Below are 19,157 nucleotides of genomic sequence, written 5' to 3'. Positions count from 1 at the left end.
CTTCGCTGCGTCTCTCCCTTCGGCAACAGTACGGGAGACCACGGCCCGGGCCAAATCTGGGCACAGTGGCAGCACATGCACAACCATTTCCCACATGGAGTGGGAGTAACGGCCCAATAGACACGCGGTGTTCACCAACCGCAGTCCCAAGCTGGAGGAAGAAAACCTCTTCTTCCCAAGGTGGTCCAACTTCTTGGATTCCCTATCAGGTGGTGCGTTAGGGAATGCACCTTTGGACATTGAGGCTTGGACTACCAAGCTCTCAGGGGTAGGATGGAAAGAGGAAAATGGGGTCGCCTGGGGCCGGGCGGTGTCGTCGGGCAATCATCCTGTCCACAGTAGCCCCTGTGTTGGGCTTGGACCAAGTGCCCAAAAGGATGCCCGTAAGGGCCTCACTGAATGGCATCAAGGGCTCCGAAGAGGCCGCTGCCGGTTGACACACCTCTGTCAGGAGGTTGGTCCTGACCGCCACCGTAGGAAGCTCTAGGTTTAAGGCCTTGGCTGCCCTATGCAACACCGCTGCGTAAGATGCACCCTCCTCCATTGCCACAGTAGGGGAAGATAGCATGCCAAGGTCTGAGGAGGTGTTCAGACCACTGGCCTCACCGAACTCCTCTCTCCAGTCCAGTTCCTCAACTGGTCTGCAAGTGGGTCCACAAACTCCTCCCAGTCCTCCTACCCCTCTCCTGTGAGCCACTCGGGCGATATGAAACATTAGGCGAGAACAGGGGTACAAAAGTATCGGTTGGCGCTGGTATCAACATCAGGCGATGTCGGACCGGCTCTGTGTCCTCATCGAGGGGGAGGCTGGTGCAGATGCTGGCTGGTGACACAACCGGCGGCGGAGGTGTCATCACTGGATTTGTTGCCGGAGGAGGGGTCACGAGGTCGACCGGTGCCGATCCGGATCCAGGCCTGGATCCTTGGTGGCCCTGCGGTGCCAGAGCCAAAGCGACAGTCATTGAAGGCCTAGAGCGCCCAACAGAGTCTGCGGGGCCAGAGGGCAGGCCAGCGGAAACGTGCTGCCCAAAGACGGAACGCAAGGCTTCGTAAAAGCTTCAAAGCTGGGCAGGGGTCGCTCTGGCTCCCGGAAAGGGAGGGAAGGCCAGAGTCGACCCAACAGGCTCCGCAGGCCGAGCCGGACGACTACCTTCCGGTTCCCGCGTTGGCCAACGGACCGGGAGAATACAAAGAGCGACTATGCTTCTTCGCCTTCTTGTTGTGCTTCGACTTACCCTAGGACGAAGACTTTGATGACGAGTAGTGGTGGTGGCTCCGTGACTGGTCCTGCGACCTTCCTCTTGACCTGGACCTCAAACGGCGGGGAAAGGACTGCCGGGCCTCAAGAAGCTTTCTGGACTGCTCCCGCAAAGACTTCGGGTTCATGGCCCGGCAGTTGAAGTACGTCTGTGGGTCGTGGTCGTGCTCTAGGCACCAAAGGCACACAAGGTGCGGGTCCGTGACTGACACCAATGTGCGACAGGAGCCGCAAGCCTTGAAACCCGTCCGACATGACATCCTCCGGATCTGCGCTGGCTGACGTGGGAAAAGAAAGACTGACATCAGCGCACGAGGGCGGCTTCTAAGTAGATACTGCGACATCATTCCGGCGATCACGACTCCAACGATGAACGCGGAGTTGACCGACACCGTCAATTGTCGCGCAGAGATACTGCTGAGGAAAACATTTCTCCGGATCCAGTCCGATGCCTGGGGTAATTCGAAGGTGAGGAATCCATAGCTAATTCTCTCTTTCAGATGCTCACCTCAACACCTATCTCCTCCGCTTATATCACACACTCAAATCCCATCCGGGACGGCAATGGATTGGTTTTGGGGGCGGCCATGCAAAATATCCTGAGACTGGGGCACAGGACAGCTCCACACTTACCAGGGTTGGCTGCAATTGGCACATACTAGGGATGGACAGATTAACCCTCACTCTCTCAGCACGGGGCACTTCATATCTTGAGCTTTGGTGTTCTTTTACAGCTTTATTATCCTCAGAATTCCATGAACTCATCAGCCCCAGGTTCCTCCGTCTTCTTCGTTTAACAGAGGTTTCTAATGATTCAGAACAAGAGGGCACTGTTTAGATTGCTACAATAGAACATGTGCGACCACATTACTCATTATACCTGTCAGCACTGTTCACAATGGGGAGGGGGGAGTTTGGGGAATGTTATGTTTAGTCATATTTTATGAGTTATTTGCTCATGGTTTTGCTATATTTTCTCTGTTTTGAAAACCAGATAGATTCGAACTATAAATGAACAACGTTGCATTTCTAATTGCTTCAGTGTCACACCCAGTTTGCTACTCTCATAACAGGAGATCCAAAACAAGAAATGAGACATCAAGGAGACAATCTTTGATCCCCCACCTACCACTACCCAAATTCTCTACCACAATCTGCCCCATCCGAGGGAAACCCTCACAACACTGAACTTTGAAAACAATTAAACCGCTTTTCATTAACTTCTCCTTCCACAACAACTCGTCTTGCCACCTCTACAGTAAGATTTCAGTTAACCCATGCGTACTTGATCCTTTCGAAGTCTTGTCTATGCAGTAAGATCATCCACATCTCCCTCGGATCCCAAGCTTTTGTAAGCCTCAATGTGTACATTTGTAATTTGTAGACTTCAGCACAAACTCGGTCCTACATAAACCACCCCACTGCCCCCTTTGCCTGGTTTGCTCTATATAAATATTCATTAAAAGAAACAAGCATTGGGAAAGTCACTCAGTCTCAATTAGGCAATGCTCTGTGATTGCTATGTTTGGTTTTGCCAATGCCAGAAGTTTTAAAAAGGGCCTTTATCAACAAAGCCAATAACGGTCTGTCCTAAAAGTACAAAGAAATGTTTTTTACCCTAAATACAACCACCATATTGAATGATACAAAGTGGTACCACAACCCAGTGGCCATCTTGAAAGTAAAACAATATTTTCATACGTTCAAGATGGCTGCCAGGTTGCATGATGCAACTTAATAATGCAACATGGGAGCCATTTTAAAATTATGAAAAAGGTTCCTATGTTTTTAAGGCAGCAAGTCACTACTTTTGGCTTTGTCAATGTGGAGCACTTTTAAAGTTTCTGGCACTGGCAAAGCCAATAGAGGGGACCACCATAGAGCAATACAGGGGCTACAGGAGGCCAGGACATTGATAGAGACATCATCCAGGACTTCACCCAGCCCCCTTCATCGGGTACTCAGAGGATGAGTACTAAAAGGGAGGGTAGTGAGGGGGAGACAATGGGGGGGTGGATGGAGACTTGTGGAAGCACATCCACAGCATCATCACAACGGCCACCCAGCAGCTGGGATCCCACAGATGAACAGTGGGAAAGATGATAGTAAGGGAGAGATGCATGGGGAGATTACGAGAGTGAGGGGAAAAGTGCAAGAGCGCTCTCGCTGCAGACAAAGCAGAAGAGGTCAAAGAGCGTTATAAATGTGAAAGTTGAAAAAAGTAAATTAGTTCCACCTTATCAGCTGTGGAAGGACACATCATATACAATCAAAAGCAAGGGTAATGAAGAAATTATCCAGGGGCAGGACAACGTAGAACCAGAATCAGAAGGAAGCCATTTAATAAACAGAAGGGAACTGGGACAGAGCAAAGTGATCCAATCATGAGCAGGGGACTGACTCACGAACTCAGTCTGTGCAATATTGTATACAATACGGTCTGTAACTGAAGCAGTCTATAGCAAGTCCGCAAAAAAGAGGAGATACTTTCAACTGGAAGAACAAACTATCACAGCGAAAGTGGCAGCAGAAAAAGATACATCGCCAGAAGATCGATTAAATTCACTCATTTAGGAATCTGTGGGTGGCGGCACATGGGGTGAGAACATACAACATAAAAGGACAGCACACAAGCTCTGATCTTTTACCTCACACTGAAAATATAAAAAGAGAGCTACAAGCTCAGACTTAAATAATCAAATAGGTTTCACATTTGCATAGATCAGACACGCACACATTAACACCTACATCACACTTTTTTAAACAACAATTTTCATTTGTCTTTTGTTAAAGATCAACACACCTACAGATAGATGCCCATGGTTAAAGACCAAGAGACAAACCGACCTGTGAGTAATTAAACACAAGGATCAACAGAAATGCCAGCACATTACACAAACCAAGATACATACAGGTACCAGAGAACACAGACAACTCTGCGACTCATACATAGAAATGTGCAGTAAATAATCACAGATAACATGCATAAAAGATAAAAGTCCAGAGAGATGCACAGAGGGATTCAACTCGGAGAGAAATAAGAGAATCACATGTAGGTACTCACATACAGACTGAGTCACATATATCCATGCACACATGTGCACATATAATAGACCTACAAGCACAAATAAACACAGGCCAACTCGTAAATAGACACCCATCCACAAAAATCAAAAGGCATAAAGAAACACGTGGCACAAATAGAGACACCAGACAAAGTGACATATATACACACAAATCCGTCAAACTCTCAGGCCATACACAGACAGCTGAATGGACAAAGCCAGGGCTGGTTGGAGATAAAAGGGGTGTGTGAAACCCTAATTGGTGCAGAGGAAATAATGTTCTAGGTGGGTAAAAGGAACATCAATAGCCATTCAATACTTTCCTTCTCCTTGGAGAACTAATTTTCATAGCAGCAGTAAATACCTCATTTGCAGTGAGCATTTAACCCTTGGCCCCTCTGAAATGAGCATTTGTAGGTAACATTCCAAGGCACACTGCATGTCCATTACTGTACACACTGCATGCCTATCCAATGCACTATCATACCTCACTTCCGCTTGTCAGAGATAGCCATTTTTATATAGAACGCCTTTCCTTTTTAGTCTTTAGTGTTACTAGTCACGGTAAGCAGATACATTTGTCCTAATGGTCACATTAAAGCAAATAAAGACCAAAACAACCGGAATGTCCCAATATGTTAAATGAAAAACCAGAACTAGAAAAATATGGACATATGATTATATAGGGACATGGCAATCCTACTTTGTAATCTCCATGCACTGACATTACCAGGCTTACATCTATACGATGTTGGCAATTTCACATATTTTTCTTTTCCTCCTTTCAATGGAATTCATTGTGTATCCTCTGTTGGTATTTTATGGCAGCATAAATAAATGAAAAAAGCAAAACACATTAATATATTGCTTATTTTAATCTGTTTGCATCTTAAGCACTGCCTTATGTTCACATTACCCTGCAGGCGTTTGGTCTCATTCAAAAAAAAAAACTTTTATATAGACACACTAGACGAGATTTAAAAAAAATATATATTTGGAAATGCATTGCATTAAATTTTAAAGTCTATGTAATGTTACGCACACAAGCAAGTGCACTTGTGCGTGCACAGAAAAACACCCAACATTGCAGCAAATTCAAGGGCGAGAAAATAGATTCACAGAATACTGAAACTGCTTTGTTAACAGCAATACCAACAAACATAAGAGCAAACATATTGGAATGATTTAACACAAAGTCAATCCCTTATTGACAACACCTTAATAAGTCACATTTTGCACAAGGTCTACAATTTCACATCCTGTATGTCAGTCCCTTCTTCGTGCATGCAGTAGATTTGTCAAGCATTAGCCTAAATTACCATGGACTAATCTAAACTTAAAACATTACTACTTCATGTGTAAATTCTTACCTTCACACCAGACAGAAGAACTTCATCTGCACTTTTCACTACACTCTTGAAAAAGCCGCCGAACAGCTCTTTAGTATTTTTTCTTCTAACAGTAAGCTGAAAAGCAAACATACAAGACTAATAAGAGGCGCTTTTGCTATGTTGCTAGAGTGCAACCAACATTATTACAGAATTTCAGAAATTATCATTTAGGAGTGCAGAAACCAAACTAAAAATAACCGGAAAGATCATTCTTTCTTCTTCTCCCTAGATGAAACTATTATTATAAATGGCATCATGGAAGGGCATAAAGAGATACATTTAAGGTCCAAGAGAACTCCAAAATAAGATCTGTTGAAACACACTTCTCTCATGCAATTGTGTCCAGGTGTAAATTGAGGTTAGTGGCTGTACATGGCCTAGAAATAAATACGACTAAGATACAAGCACATGCGGAGACTTCCAGTGGAGCTTTACCAGACTGCTGAGCAGCTGAAATTGTGTACTTTAAATAATTCCAATTCCAGCCAGATGTATTATGACGCTCCATCAGAGACCCATCTCCCTAATAACCTCTTACAATTCTGCAATGGTTATCTGAATACCAACTTAAAGTGTGGTTCGGGTAACAGTTTTCCAAGACTCCGGTTACCATGATATCCTGAAAATGCGACAGAATCAGAACATCATCACACTATTTGAATACAGAGTCAAGACTGAATTGAATTATGGTATTAAAACACACGCCTGGACCTGCTCAGGCCCCTTTGCAGACAGATAACGGGATAGTGAAAATTAAATTCAAATAAAAAAATAAAACCAATTACCTTGCTCTTGCTGTGGTTTTATGTATTTCGCTAGTTTCATTTTTACTATCCCATCGTCTGTTGGCACATGCAGTCAGGCTTATTTCAGAGGCAGTGTGTAAAGCATTTGCACATAACCAACAGTAACACAGTAAAAACACTACAAAGAATACCACACCAGTTTAGAAAAAAATCCAATATTTTTATATATCCAAAACAAGACCAAAACGATAAGAATCCAAAATACAGTACTTAAAAAAACTGCACGTTGTCCTTAAAATTGCAGAAATCTCTCAAAAACACATTTCTTCCGAGCCGGTAGCTCTGTCCAGGGTTACACCGATGCTGAAAACAACAGTGTCTAACAGTTCCAGCTGACCGAGTCTGTAAGGGCCAGCTAAAGCGTAGACAGACTCATGAACAATATTTTTCTCGTTGTGGCTGGCACATTGGTACAAGCCGGTCGGGGCACGGTTGCGTTGCAAAATGGAAGCAGCGCAGAGTGCGGTGCCCTCATGATGCGGTGCAGGCAGTGGCTCCGTGATGATCGTCCAGATGGCGTAGGTGAGACCAAGGCTTACGGTGTTCGATGAGGCGGTGCTCGATGCGGTGCTGGCAGGTTGAGGTGCAGGCGACAGAGCCAGTTAGCGAGAGCGGGCTTCAGTCGTACCAGACTGCTGTGTGGGATGAGGCAGTGCGACGTGAAACTTTCGAGCAGTGCCCCCAGCCACGATGCGGTCACAGGTGTCAAAGTCAGCAGGCAGCAACGGCGTCTGTGAGACCAGGGTGCAAAGTGAAGTGAGGCGGCGCAGAGCCTAGAGGTCACGGTGCAAGCATCAGCTCGGTGGTGTCAATCATCTGTGAGACCAGGGTTGCGGTACAAGATGCAGTGGTGCCTTCTGCAGTGCTTTCAGGACATGGAGCCAGTGACGGAATCCATTGCTTTTCACGTCTCTATGGCAACTGAAACCGTGGTTCCAGAGCGGGCACCCAGAGGTTGGTGAAGTCACTGCAGTCCCCGAGACTTCAGAACAGGAGGAAAGTTTTACTTCAAGCCCTTGGAGATACTCAGCACAAATAAAGAAAGTTCAGTCCAGTACTTTCACTGTCTAAGGCTACACAAGTGGGTGGCACAATCAGTGCTGCAGGCCCACTAGTAGCGTTTGACTTACAGGCCCTGGCCTACTCAGTGAACTTTACTAGGGGCTTCCAAGTAAATAAAATATGCCAATCATGGAAACACCAATCCATAATAACAATTTACAACAAGAGCACTTCCACTTTAACACTGAACAGCAGTGAGAAAGTGCACTGAGACAATAAACCAGCAAAAAGAGAGTCAAAACCGGGAGGTCAAAAGCAAAAAGACAGGGGAAACACGCCAAAAGATGCCGGGTCTAACTAGTATTTAAGGAGCACACAAACAGTTATAAAGTGAAATCACAACACAAGATATGCCACACCAATTTAGAAAAATAACCTGTTCCTAACGGAGGTCCCTTAACTATCCCTAGGTGTCCCACAGATTGTCCTGATGAAGACCCTGCTATAAGATCTCCAACTATCTACATATTCCCCCCAGGGTAGAAACATCGACAGTCTTTTAAACTACATTTACCATTGTGGACAACAGTGATAGGGTTTTCATGTGTCCTCGTATGATGGTTATGCCAATAGTTCAGCCATGTATTTCAGGCTTGATTGGCACTCTACATGATTTGGATGTATATATTGATCACTGCCCTCCCACTCCCACTTACCTCCACTTTCCCACTACAGTACACTATACTTACCCCTCCCTTTCCAGTGGGGCACTTTTTTTGAATGTTGTAAATTTGATGACTACGATCTTTTGCTGGATTCTCAGTGACATGAGATTCGTTCTTCACTTTCCATGTGAATAAATATAATGAACTTATCCTTAAATTGTCTTTGGATGAATCTCTACAGGTGATGTGAAAATGTTTGTTCTAACATGCTATGTCCACTAGGGCCACCTAATTTTTATACCGCACTCTACCCAGGTCCTAGTGATTTGTCTGGGTTCACCCCATTGCGCTATAATGCAGGCCCACTAGTAGCATTTGATTTACGGGTCCTGGAACACTCAGTGCACTTTACTAGGGGCTTACCAGTAAATAAAATATGTCACTCATGGAAACACCAATCCTTAAACACCATTTACAACAGGAACACTTGCACTTAAACACTGAACAGCAGTGAGAAAGTGTGCAGAGACACTAAACCAGCAAAAACAGTCAAAACCGGGAGGTAAAAAGCAAAAAGACAGTGAGAAAATGCCAAGAGATGCCAGGTCTAACACGTCCACTCCAGCTGAAAGTAGGGAGAACTACCAACAACTTGGGAGTTCTCTTCACTACGGTGGAAGAACATGGACAGACCATCAGCGTTAGCATGTTCTGTGCCATATGAGTGTTCCACGTAAGGGAGATGGACCACCTCATCAGTTTGGGGTTCTCACCCCTCCTTTGCATCAACCATCTGAGGGGCCTGTGGTCTGGCTGAACTTCGAAAGGAGTTTGAGAAGTTGGCCTGGCATATGATGTCCACTATTCTAGTGGGCACCTTGCACCAGTCCAAACGACCTTTATTGATGGTAGGTTTAAAGTCAACCTTTATAGAAAGCTATCCTAGTGGTAGCTGTGGAAAGCAGTCTTCAGGCTAAGACTTAGAGGCGAGTTAAGCAAGTTGTTTTACCAGTTATAATCTTTTGAATTATCAAATGAATGCACACCACACAAGGTATATATCAAATATATATGTATTTATTCTAAACACAACCCCGCTGGACTCTTTATGAGGTCAGAGGTAAAAGTACAATACAAGGAACTTAATTAGCATACAATAAGTTGCACAGTATACATTATGCCCTAGGGGCCTCACAAACCATATACTAAAATAGTGATATAAGAACCATGTGATGGTTAGAAAGCAGGCCTAGTTCCTGTAGAACCGCTGGGGCTACCAAGTACCACCCAAGGTAGGGACGCAGGAGGCCCACGGGGGACGCGTGCAGTGTCTAAACACACTGTGGATCACCATTGACTTTCTATGGAGAACAAACAAGATTAAGGGCACTTGGAGGTGAACTACGATGGAACCCTATTAGACTAGGACACTTCGGGAGTCAAGACCCACAGGAGCACCAGAGTACTCGTGTTACCTCACCCAGGGAAGCCGGGTACATAGGTGTCTTTTGGTGTCTGGTTTAGTCGTCGATTCCAATGGAGAGCTGTGAAGAAATGCTGCAGGCGACCAGAGGAAAAGTGTCCGAGTGGATCCAAGGGTGGATCGGAGATGTGGAGAACCTGAAAGCAGAGGGGACAGTGTCTGGGTCACTAGCCAGTGACCAGGATGGCAACAGGAAGATGCCAGCTGATGTTGGGTGTTTTCAGGTGAAAGAGGTGAAGCTTGATTCTTCAGCCATGAGGACCAGGAGGCGTTGACGGAGCTGGATTCAAGCTGTCCCACGAAGGATGTTAGTGCTGCAGCGTCGGAATCTGGATTGGACCCAACAAGCCTTGGCAACAGCAATCCACACAAGATGACAAGATTGGCTTCGGTTCAGACCAGCAAGGTGTGAGGGACTCCTCCTATGGAGGGGGGTCAGAGCACGTCTGGAGCAACCAGGAAAGCTCAAGAAACAAAGGATTTGCCTCCGTGAGGGCTCACTAGCGAAAGAACTAGGAACAAAGAAAGAGTCTCGAGCTGCGGTGAAGAAAGGGGACTCACGGGTCACTCGTGGAGTGCTGGCGTCTGTACTTCGGTGCAAAAGGTGCTCGGGCAGGGGCTTCAAATACCCAAATGCACAACTTCGGGATACCTTGGGAAGTAGGTGCAGTTGCAAAAATGCAGGATGTCCAGGAGCTCCGGTCCCACGTCTCTCGGGTCAGCTACGGGTCCCAGCTTTGCTGGGATCTCGGGTCAGATTCAGAGATGTCTGGAAGTCCGTGTCCTGTGTCGCAGATTCTTCGGGATCCAGCGGGAGCCTCGAAAATGCAGACCGGCAAAGACGCCCTTGGTGCCTGTTTGAACAGGGTGGTCACTCCTTGACCACAAGGGAGATTTCTTCCGTCTTCCAGTCGATATGGAATGTCGAAGGACCAAGATATATGTTGCAGAGTTTCGTCCAGGGTAATCTAAAGTCCTAGGAACTGGGTTCCTATACTTATACTAAGTTTAGGGGTTGGGCTAACTCCAAGGTCCCACCTATGGGTAGACCTGGGGAGGGGGTGGTTACACCCCTTCCCCTTTGTCCAGTTTCGCCCCAGAGCTGGGGCTGAGTTCCCCAGCAACTGGTTTGAACTGGGAAATGCATGGAGCACCTTGTGTGCCCCAGGCAGTGTCTGAAAAGCATTCACTGAATGCAACCCACCCTGCCCCAATACACTAAAGCCTGTCTGGGGAGGTGCAGCACCTCCCTGGACAAGAAACCTATTGTCCAGGCCTCCCCTGCCGGAGTTTCGTCCAGCAGCAGGAGGGCAGACTCTTGTCTGTGGCAGCAGCATCCATTTTGTGATGCTGGGTCTCTGTTCAACTTTAACCGGGTTTACCAGTATGTACATGTCTTCCCCCTCTAGAAGGGTGGAATGCTACCCCCGCTGCCATAACTGGCGGGGGGTTTGACATCTAACACTACATGTTTTGATAAAGCCAAACCAAAGTTAGCATTAACCGCGAGGATTATAATGCACTTAAGAGTATATGGGATGGCTATATCATAGAATAGCTATAAGGAGATATTTCTGAATACTTCAGAGGGGCTCAGCTTATGCTAGGGCACCCTCTCACATAAAACTAAACACTCTGCCTTCAGGATTGTCAAGGCCTGCCATAGGAGTGACTTCTAGGTTAATATAGGTCTACATGTAAAAGGTAGATATAGGTATACTATATCTAATTAAGGGGTGCTTACACCACCTTACCCAGGCTGCAAGTGCAGACCTGTGGTGTCAGTTTGGAAGGCTAACCACGGGTGGCACCATACATGCTTCAGCCCCTGGTAGGCCTCTAGGGTACCTATGCCCTGGGTACCCAAGGTACCATATACAAGGTGACCCAGTAGCCCATCTGGTATGTACCTAAAGTACATGGTATCAACTTAGAGAGAGAACAGCTAGGCTGTGGTCCTGATTAGCAGGGTCACAGCCAGACTAAACTCGAGAAACTAGTGAAACACAGCAAAAAGTGGGGGAAACCATAGGAAGCAGACCCTACTCTCCTACAGTGAGTATCAAACAGGTAGGGTCTTAGCTTCTTCAGTGCCCAGACCAGCGCAACAGCTTCTCTTTCTATGGCACTCCACCTCTGTTCCCTGGAGAGTGGTCTCCTGCTAAGGATGTCTACAGGTTGCTCTAGGCCCTCTTCAATCAGATGTGAGAATACCGCTCCCACACCATGCTCTTAAGCGACAGTCTGCACTATGAATTCCTTGGAGAAGTCGATGCCTTGAGCACGGGCGCCTTGCACAATGGCTGCCTTCAGGGCATCAAAAGCTTGCTGGCATGCCTCAGTCCAGATCACCTTTTTAAGCCGCTTCCTGGCTGACTTAGCTCTGTTAAGGGGGCAACAATGGTGCCAAAGCATTTAAAAAATCTCCTGTAGGAGCCGGTGAGACCTAAAAAGGCTATCACCTCGGTCTGGGTCTTGAGTGGGGGGGGTCGGGTGGGGGGGGGGGTCTCCCAAGTAAAGATGGTGTAAATCTTGTGTTATAGGGGCGTTACCTGGCTGCTTCCTACCTGATGTCCCAAGTACACCACAGACCTTGATCCGGCACTTACTGACCTGGACCATGAGGCCTGCCCTCTGCAGAGCCTTCAACACTTCCCAGAGGTGCTGCAAGTGTTCTTCCCAGCTGGAACTGAATATTGCAATGTCATCCAGGAAGCGGCATTGAAATCCTCCAGTCCAGCAAAACCTGGTTGACCAAACTCTGAAAGGTAGCAGGGGTTTTCTTCAATCCAAAGGGCATCACCCAGAATTGGTAATGCCCCTATGGAATTGAGAATGCAGACCTCTCCTTGGCCCAATCAGTTAAGGCAATCTGTCAGTACCCAGATTTCAAATCAAATGTGCTGAGGAACTTGACAGCTCCCAACTGATCAATGAGCTCATCAGCTCTAGGGATGGGTGTGCGTCAGTCCTGCTGACGGCATTGAACCCACGGGAGTCCACACAGAACCGTAGTTCTGGAGTGGCACAGGGTGCAGCACCCTTTGGGACCAAGTCCACTAGGCTGGCCCAAAGACTGTTGGAGGGCTCAATCACCTCTAATACCAACATCTTAAAGACCTCCTCTTTGATGCTGGCCCTGACCCGGTCAGTCCACCTGTAAATCTTTTGTTTTACAGGAGGGCTGTCACCAGTGTCCACGTCATGGGTACAGCAGTGAGAAACACCTGGGATCAGAGAGAACTGTCCCAACAACAGGTTACAGTCACCCTGCTGCTCTAGGGTCACGGTAGGGGATAGGATCACACCTTCCACTGATCCATCGTGCTCCTTGGTGGACAGGAGGTCAGGGAGAGGTTCACTCTCCTCTTCCACCCAATCATCTGTCGCCAAGAGCATGCTAACGTCGGAATTCCCAAAGTGAGGCTTGAGGTGGTTCACAAGGAGGACCTCAAATGGTTCCTGGGAGTTTGCAAATTCACCAGGTAGGTGACATCACTTTTGCGCTACACCACCACAAAAGGCCCAGTCGACTTATCCTGAGAGGCATATGGTTCCACTGGGGCGGGACCCACACTTTCTGGCCAGGCTGAAACACTACCAGAGTGGCATTCTGGTCGTACCAGCGTTTTATATCCCCTGGCTTGCTTCCAGGTTCTTCTGAACAAGTTTCCTGAAGCAGGCAGTTTGGTTCCAGAAGGCCGGCATGTAGCTAAATATATTCTGGAGAGTTTTCATGGGAGCTGCCTCCTAGCCCTCCTTGACCAAACTAAGAGGTCCTCTCACAGGTTTGATTTGGAAACTTGTATAGAACACGAATGCCCGAAGGCGTCTAGCCGCTTAACGAAAAAGGTTGCCTGAAGTGTAGGAACGGACATTTTGTTGCCAAAGAGCCATGTTTTTAGGGATTTCCTGAAGGATCGTAGTGTTGGGCTGTTTTTTATGTCAGTCAGGAGCAAGTTCCATGATTTAACTGTTCCCGGAATAAAGCTTCTCCCGCCCCAGCAAGCTTTCCTGAATCTGGGGGTCTGTAAAAGTTTGCTCAGCGATGATAATACATTTCTGACGGGTCGATACCAGGCTAGGTGTTGCTTCAGGTACTGAGATCTGACACTGTGCAATGCCTTCAAAGCTAGGCATAAGGATTTAAATGTTATCCTTTTTTCAACTGAGAGCCAGTGAAGCATTCTCAGTCCGTGAGAGATTGGCTGGAATTTCGGAATAGCCAGCAGCACTCTAGCTGCTGCATTTTTAAGACGTTGAGTCTTAAGTAAATACTGCTTTTGGATGTCCACGTAAAGAATGTTACCGTAATCAAGTCTGGACAGGGGTAATGGGGTCAAAAACGTTTTCAAGGTATTCGAAGGTATGAAAGGACAAACTTTCCTAATTATCTTTAGGATGAAGAAGAAAGTGGAGGTAAGATTGCTGATCTGGTGTTTAAAAGGTCAGATTCTCGTTGAATACGAAACCCAAGTTCTTCACCTTTTTGACTGGGACTGGAAGATCTCCCAAGCCAGCTGGCCACGACCTATGCGACCAGAAGATGTCCGTACCCAACAGGAGTACCTCTGTGACAGTGTCCCCTACAGAAGCTCAACGGGACTCAACCCTAGAGACTTCTGTGGTACCTCCCTTTATGCAAAGAAAAGGAATGGCAAAAGAACATCCTACTTATGCCTCATGGGTTCTGTTAGACCCTTGATCATGCCCTTCAAGGTTTGGTTGAATCTCTCTACCAAACCATTACCTTGTGGGTGGTAAGGAGTGGTGAACTTGTAGGTTACACCACAGTCCTTCCACTGGGATGTTATATACATAGATAAGAAATTGGTACCACGGTCAGAAAACATCTCTCTGGGGAAACCCATGTGGGAAAAGATCCCCATTAACGCCTGGCCCATCCCTGGCACCGTCGTTGTCCTTCGAGGGATTGCCTGTGGGTGCCAGGTGGCATGTTCCACCAAGACCAGGATGTACCGGTTGCCCATGGCTGCCTTGGGATTCAGTAGCCCCACAATGTCCATACCAACCCTTTCAAAATGGGTTTCAACAAATGGAAAAGGTTGGAGAGGAGCCTTACTCTTCCTCCCACTATTACCACTTGCCTGGCAAGTTTGGCAATACCTGCAATGTCCATCTGACTGCCTTCGCATTTGGGGCCAAAAGTAGAGAGTGACAAGCCTGTTAAAGGTCTTGTCCTACCCCAAATGTCAAGCCAAAAGGCACAACTTGAGCCAGACCGAGTAGGAAGGTCTTGAGGCGCTGGCGTACCACCAGCATATGGGCTTACCCAGGCCCAGCGACCTTATGCTGGCTGTACAGGAGACTATTCTCCCAGTAGATTCATTATAAGCCAAACTGATCACCAGCTACCGGTTTGCAGCCTGCTGGCGTAAACCTTCCAGAGAAGGGCACATTTTCGGCTACTTGCAGAATTCTTCCCTGGCGGGACCACCTTCTTGCTACCAATGGGTCTGCTTAGATAAGTACCCCAGTTCAGCTACTTGCTCCCCTGTAGGTACCTGGGCGTCCCCCTTAAGGTCAGCCTCCTCCTGGACCCTCGGAACCTCAGGTGTGGGTTTCCCGCACCCCCTGCCCTTTTTGTTGGCAGGAACCTGGACCACTGTTTTAGGCTCCAGGTCTTTCTGATCACTTGTTCGGGCCGCCATTTCTGTGTGGTCACACATGCCCACCATGGCAACCAAAGCATCTCCAAGTGAAACCTGAGCTCAACATCCTTCCACAAGGACTGCTCCAGGTTGTTACCTGGCAGACAATCTAAAAGGCATGGTAGGGCTCACAACCACCCTCAAGGGACCCGAGACCCCCCAATTCATAGGGAACCTGCGCCACCATACACTGGTGCTTTGAGTTGTCCACAGCAACTACTTGGTGGAATGCTTCCGGGACTACTTGCTCCTCAGGGTCCAGGTGACACCAGACTGAGGTCACACTGGCTCCAGTATCTCTGAAAGCCTCTACCCTTTTCTCTTTGATGGTCAACCAGGCGCTGTATTACTTACTGCTATCAGGCACCTGGTTTCCTGAGACCATCTAACTCTCCCCTAGTGAGAAGAGGGTAATTTTTGTGGGATGGGCACCCCTCCTCCACAAGAGCAACACTAGCCAAAACCTTGGTCTGCCCACCGGTGGGTGGCTGTGCCCTCTTGGGACACTTGGGGTCTCCCTTCAAGTGACCCAGCTGCTCACAGGCATAGCACTTGCGGGAGCTGGTTTCTGAAGGCTTTCCTGAAGAAAGCACTGCTTTCCTGCCTCCTGGGGGATGGGAACCTATACCCTGGGTATTAGTTTGGTGCCCTTTAGAGAACTCCTGTGCTTTACCCTTGTCCCCGACTCTTCTGCTGGGGACCCTGCCCACCTTTGGCCGAGTCTCCCCCAAACGCTTTCTTGTATATCCTGGTACTCACCCAGCGGTCCGCCTCCATAGCAAGCTTCCTGGGGTCAGTCAGCTTACTATCAACCAAGTGCAGGCGCAGCTCTGCAAAACAGACTAGACCAGTGCTCCCATGCAATCAGATCATAGATTCCCTGACAATCGGGTACATTACTGCCCTTTACCCAGCCATCCAGAGACCTGCAAAGCAAATCTACATATTCCAACCAAGCGTAGGCATCAGTTTTCTTACTGGACCTAAACTGATCCCTGTACTTTTCAGGAGTGAGACCATACCTGGTGAGAAAGGCCTCCATGTCAGCATAGGTGAGGTTACACCCCTTACACAGATCCACTAAAGTATCCATTGCTTCTTCTGCAATCTTGCCCCCCAATTATTCTCAGGGACCCCATTCATGTGGATAGATGCCTCATAACCCTAAAACCATATGTGTATATCATCCTCGTGCTTGAATTCTTTGCCTACATTCTTGGGGATGTGCACAATTCGATCTGCCTGCACTGATGAATTGCTGCCTCCGTCTGAGATGGGCCTACTCCTTAGCTCCAGCTCCTTAAGACTACATTCATGATCTAAGACCATCTTCCTTTCCTCCACGGCTATTCATTTGTCTTCCTTTTCATTCTCCATCCAGAGTTTTCCAATTCAAACTTCCTTGCTTCCAGCCTTTCCGCCAGCTTGTCTGGGGACAAGCCACTGCTGCCTGGCCTGGAGGATACACCCCCCTCCTAAAAACACTTCCACCATAGGAATAGGCTCCTCAAACTCCCCACTGAGATCTCTAGACTGCTCACTGGCATGTCTGGCTGCTACCCATGCCCTCAGCGCCTTTTGTAGCTCCTCCTTCCTAGTGAGGCCTCTGACTAGGATCTTTAGGTTTTTGCAAATAGCCTTCAACTCTCATGTTGTAGGATCCCAAAGGCCACTGCCAAGGATTCAACAGATAATGCTCTTGATTCAGGCATGATGAAGTAGCAAGTTTAAAATGGCAAGATGAAATATAGGTCAAAAAGAGAAAGAACCAGTATGTGGTTTGTAATGTGATATGGTAGTAGTGCACACCAATGACTAAGTCAAGTGCAAACACAAGTCCTATCTCACAGCTGCCACCAAAGTTAGAAATGGGGGTCTCAAGTTGACAAAGGGTTGCAGCTTTGTCCAAGTAGGGACCCTTCTTCCTAGTCAGGATAAGGGAGTTACACTCCTAAAATAACCCCTGCTCACCCCCTTGGTAGCTTGACACGAGCAGTTAGGCTTATCTCAGAGGCAGTGTGTAAAGAATTTGCACATAACCAACACTACAAAAGGGCACCACACCAGCTTAGAAAAATATCCAATATCTTTATAGATCCAAAAGAAGACCAAAACGATAAGAATCCAACATACAGTAGTTAAAAATATATACTTTGCAAGGTATCCTTAAAATTGCAGAAATATCTCAAAAACGCAGTTCTTCTGAGTCGGTAGCTCCGACCAGGGCTACCGCAATGCTGAAAACAACAGAGTCTAACAGTTTCAAGCAAACTCGTCAGTACAGTCTAGCTAAAGTGTAGCCAGACTCGTGAACAGTACCTTTCACATTGCAGCTGGCACGTTGGTGTGAGCCGGTCGAGGCAACTATTACAATTGCATTACAAAATGGAAGCGGTGCCCTCACGATGTGGTGCAGGCAGCGGCTCGGTGACGATCGTCCAGACGGCGTAACTGAGACCAAGGCTTACGGTGCGAGGCAGTGTTCTACACGGTGCTGGCAGGTTGAGGTGTAGGCGACAGAGCCGGTTAGTGGGAGCGGACGCCGGTCAGCCTAGACTGCTGTGTGGGACGAGGCAGTGTGTCGTGAAAACTTGCAAGCGGTGCCCCCAGCCACCATGCGGTCAGAGGTGTGGAAGTCAGCAGGCAGCGACGGCGTCGGTGAGAACAGGGTGGCGAAGTGAAGTGAGGCGGTGCGGAGTGCGGTGCCCACAGGTCACTGTACAAGCAGCGGCTTGGTGGCGGCGGTGGTTGTCGGCGAGACTGGGGTTGTGAAGCGAGATGTGTCGGTGCCTTCAGAACACTGAGTCAGAGGCGGAGTCGGTTGCTTTTCCCTTCTTTGTGGCAACTGAAACAGCGGTTCCAGAAGTGGTACTCAGAGGTAGGTGAAGTCATTGCAGTCAAGCCCTTGGAGATACTTGGCACAAGTAAAGGAAGTTCAGTTCCTTCACTGCCTAAGGCAGAAGCAGCACCTACAGGCCAACCCAACAAAGCAACAACACAGCAAAGGGGCAGTACACCTCTTGGCAGCTCTTCTTGGCAGGTTCCTTGTTTTGAGCGAGTTCTAAAGTTCTGGGCCCCAATATTCATACTCAAAATCCCTTTGTTGTTCTCTCAGGCAGAGAGTGTCTGTGCTTAGTCCAAACCAGTTCTGCCCTCTCTGGCCCAGCTTCCTGGCAGGAGGGAGAGACAACATTGTTCAAGGCAGACCAGGCCCATTCAGGTGCAAGGAAATCTCCTCCCACTACTCTAAATACAGCCCAGCCCTGACTCATCCAGGAAAGGCAGGACACACCCCAACCTCGCCCCGTGGCTGTCTGAAGAGAATGCAAATCTCCAGCCCCTGTCACTCCAAAGCCAGACAGTCAATCCACAACTGCAGCAGAGGCACACAGGGTGGCTAAGCAAGAAAATACCTACTTTCTAATACTGGTTTTTGAAAGACAGAACAAAAAAATCATCTTTACTAAAAGATGCTTTTTACAGATAGCCTTTCCATAGTGAAAAAACGAGATGCACTGTAATTCACCAACAGGAAATGCCACACACATCAGTAAATGTGCTACCTTTAACATACACAGCACCCTGCCCACATGGGTACCTTGGATCTACCTTAGAGGTGACATATGTAAGAAATGGGATCATTTGGGCCTGGCAAGTGGGTGCAGTTGCCAGGTCGACATGGCAGTTACAAGCTGCATGCAGGCCCTACAGTGGCAGGTCTGAGATACCTTTTCAGGGCTACACATGTGGGTGGCACAATCAGTGCTGTAGGCCCACTAGTAGCGTTTGATTTACAGGCCCTGGCCCACTCAGTG

At 47.7% G+C, this 19,157-nt stretch overlaps 1 protein-coding gene across 1 annotated transcript in view; it reads right to left on the bottom strand.

Annotated features, from left to right (window-relative positions):
- SNX5 (sorting nexin 5) overlaps nucleotides 1-19,157 on the bottom strand; it is a 458,311-nt gene that overhangs the window by 198,890 nt on the left and 240,264 nt on the right. The window contains exon 7 of the mRNA XM_086926920.1: nucleotides 5,694-5,789. Within this exon, the coding sequence (XP_086783046.1) occupies nucleotides 5,694-5,789 (96 nt within the window). The remainder of the gene's footprint in view (nucleotides 1-5,693; nucleotides 5,790-19,157) is intronic.

Source organism: Lissotriton vulgaris, chromosome 6, assembly GCF_964263255.1.
Source record: "Lissotriton vulgaris chromosome 6, aLisVul1.2, whole genome shotgun sequence".
In the NCBI taxonomy this organism is placed as follows: Eukaryota; Metazoa; Chordata; class Amphibia; order Caudata; family Salamandridae; genus Lissotriton; species Lissotriton vulgaris.
This window is presented reverse-complemented; position numbering and strand designations above follow the sequence as displayed.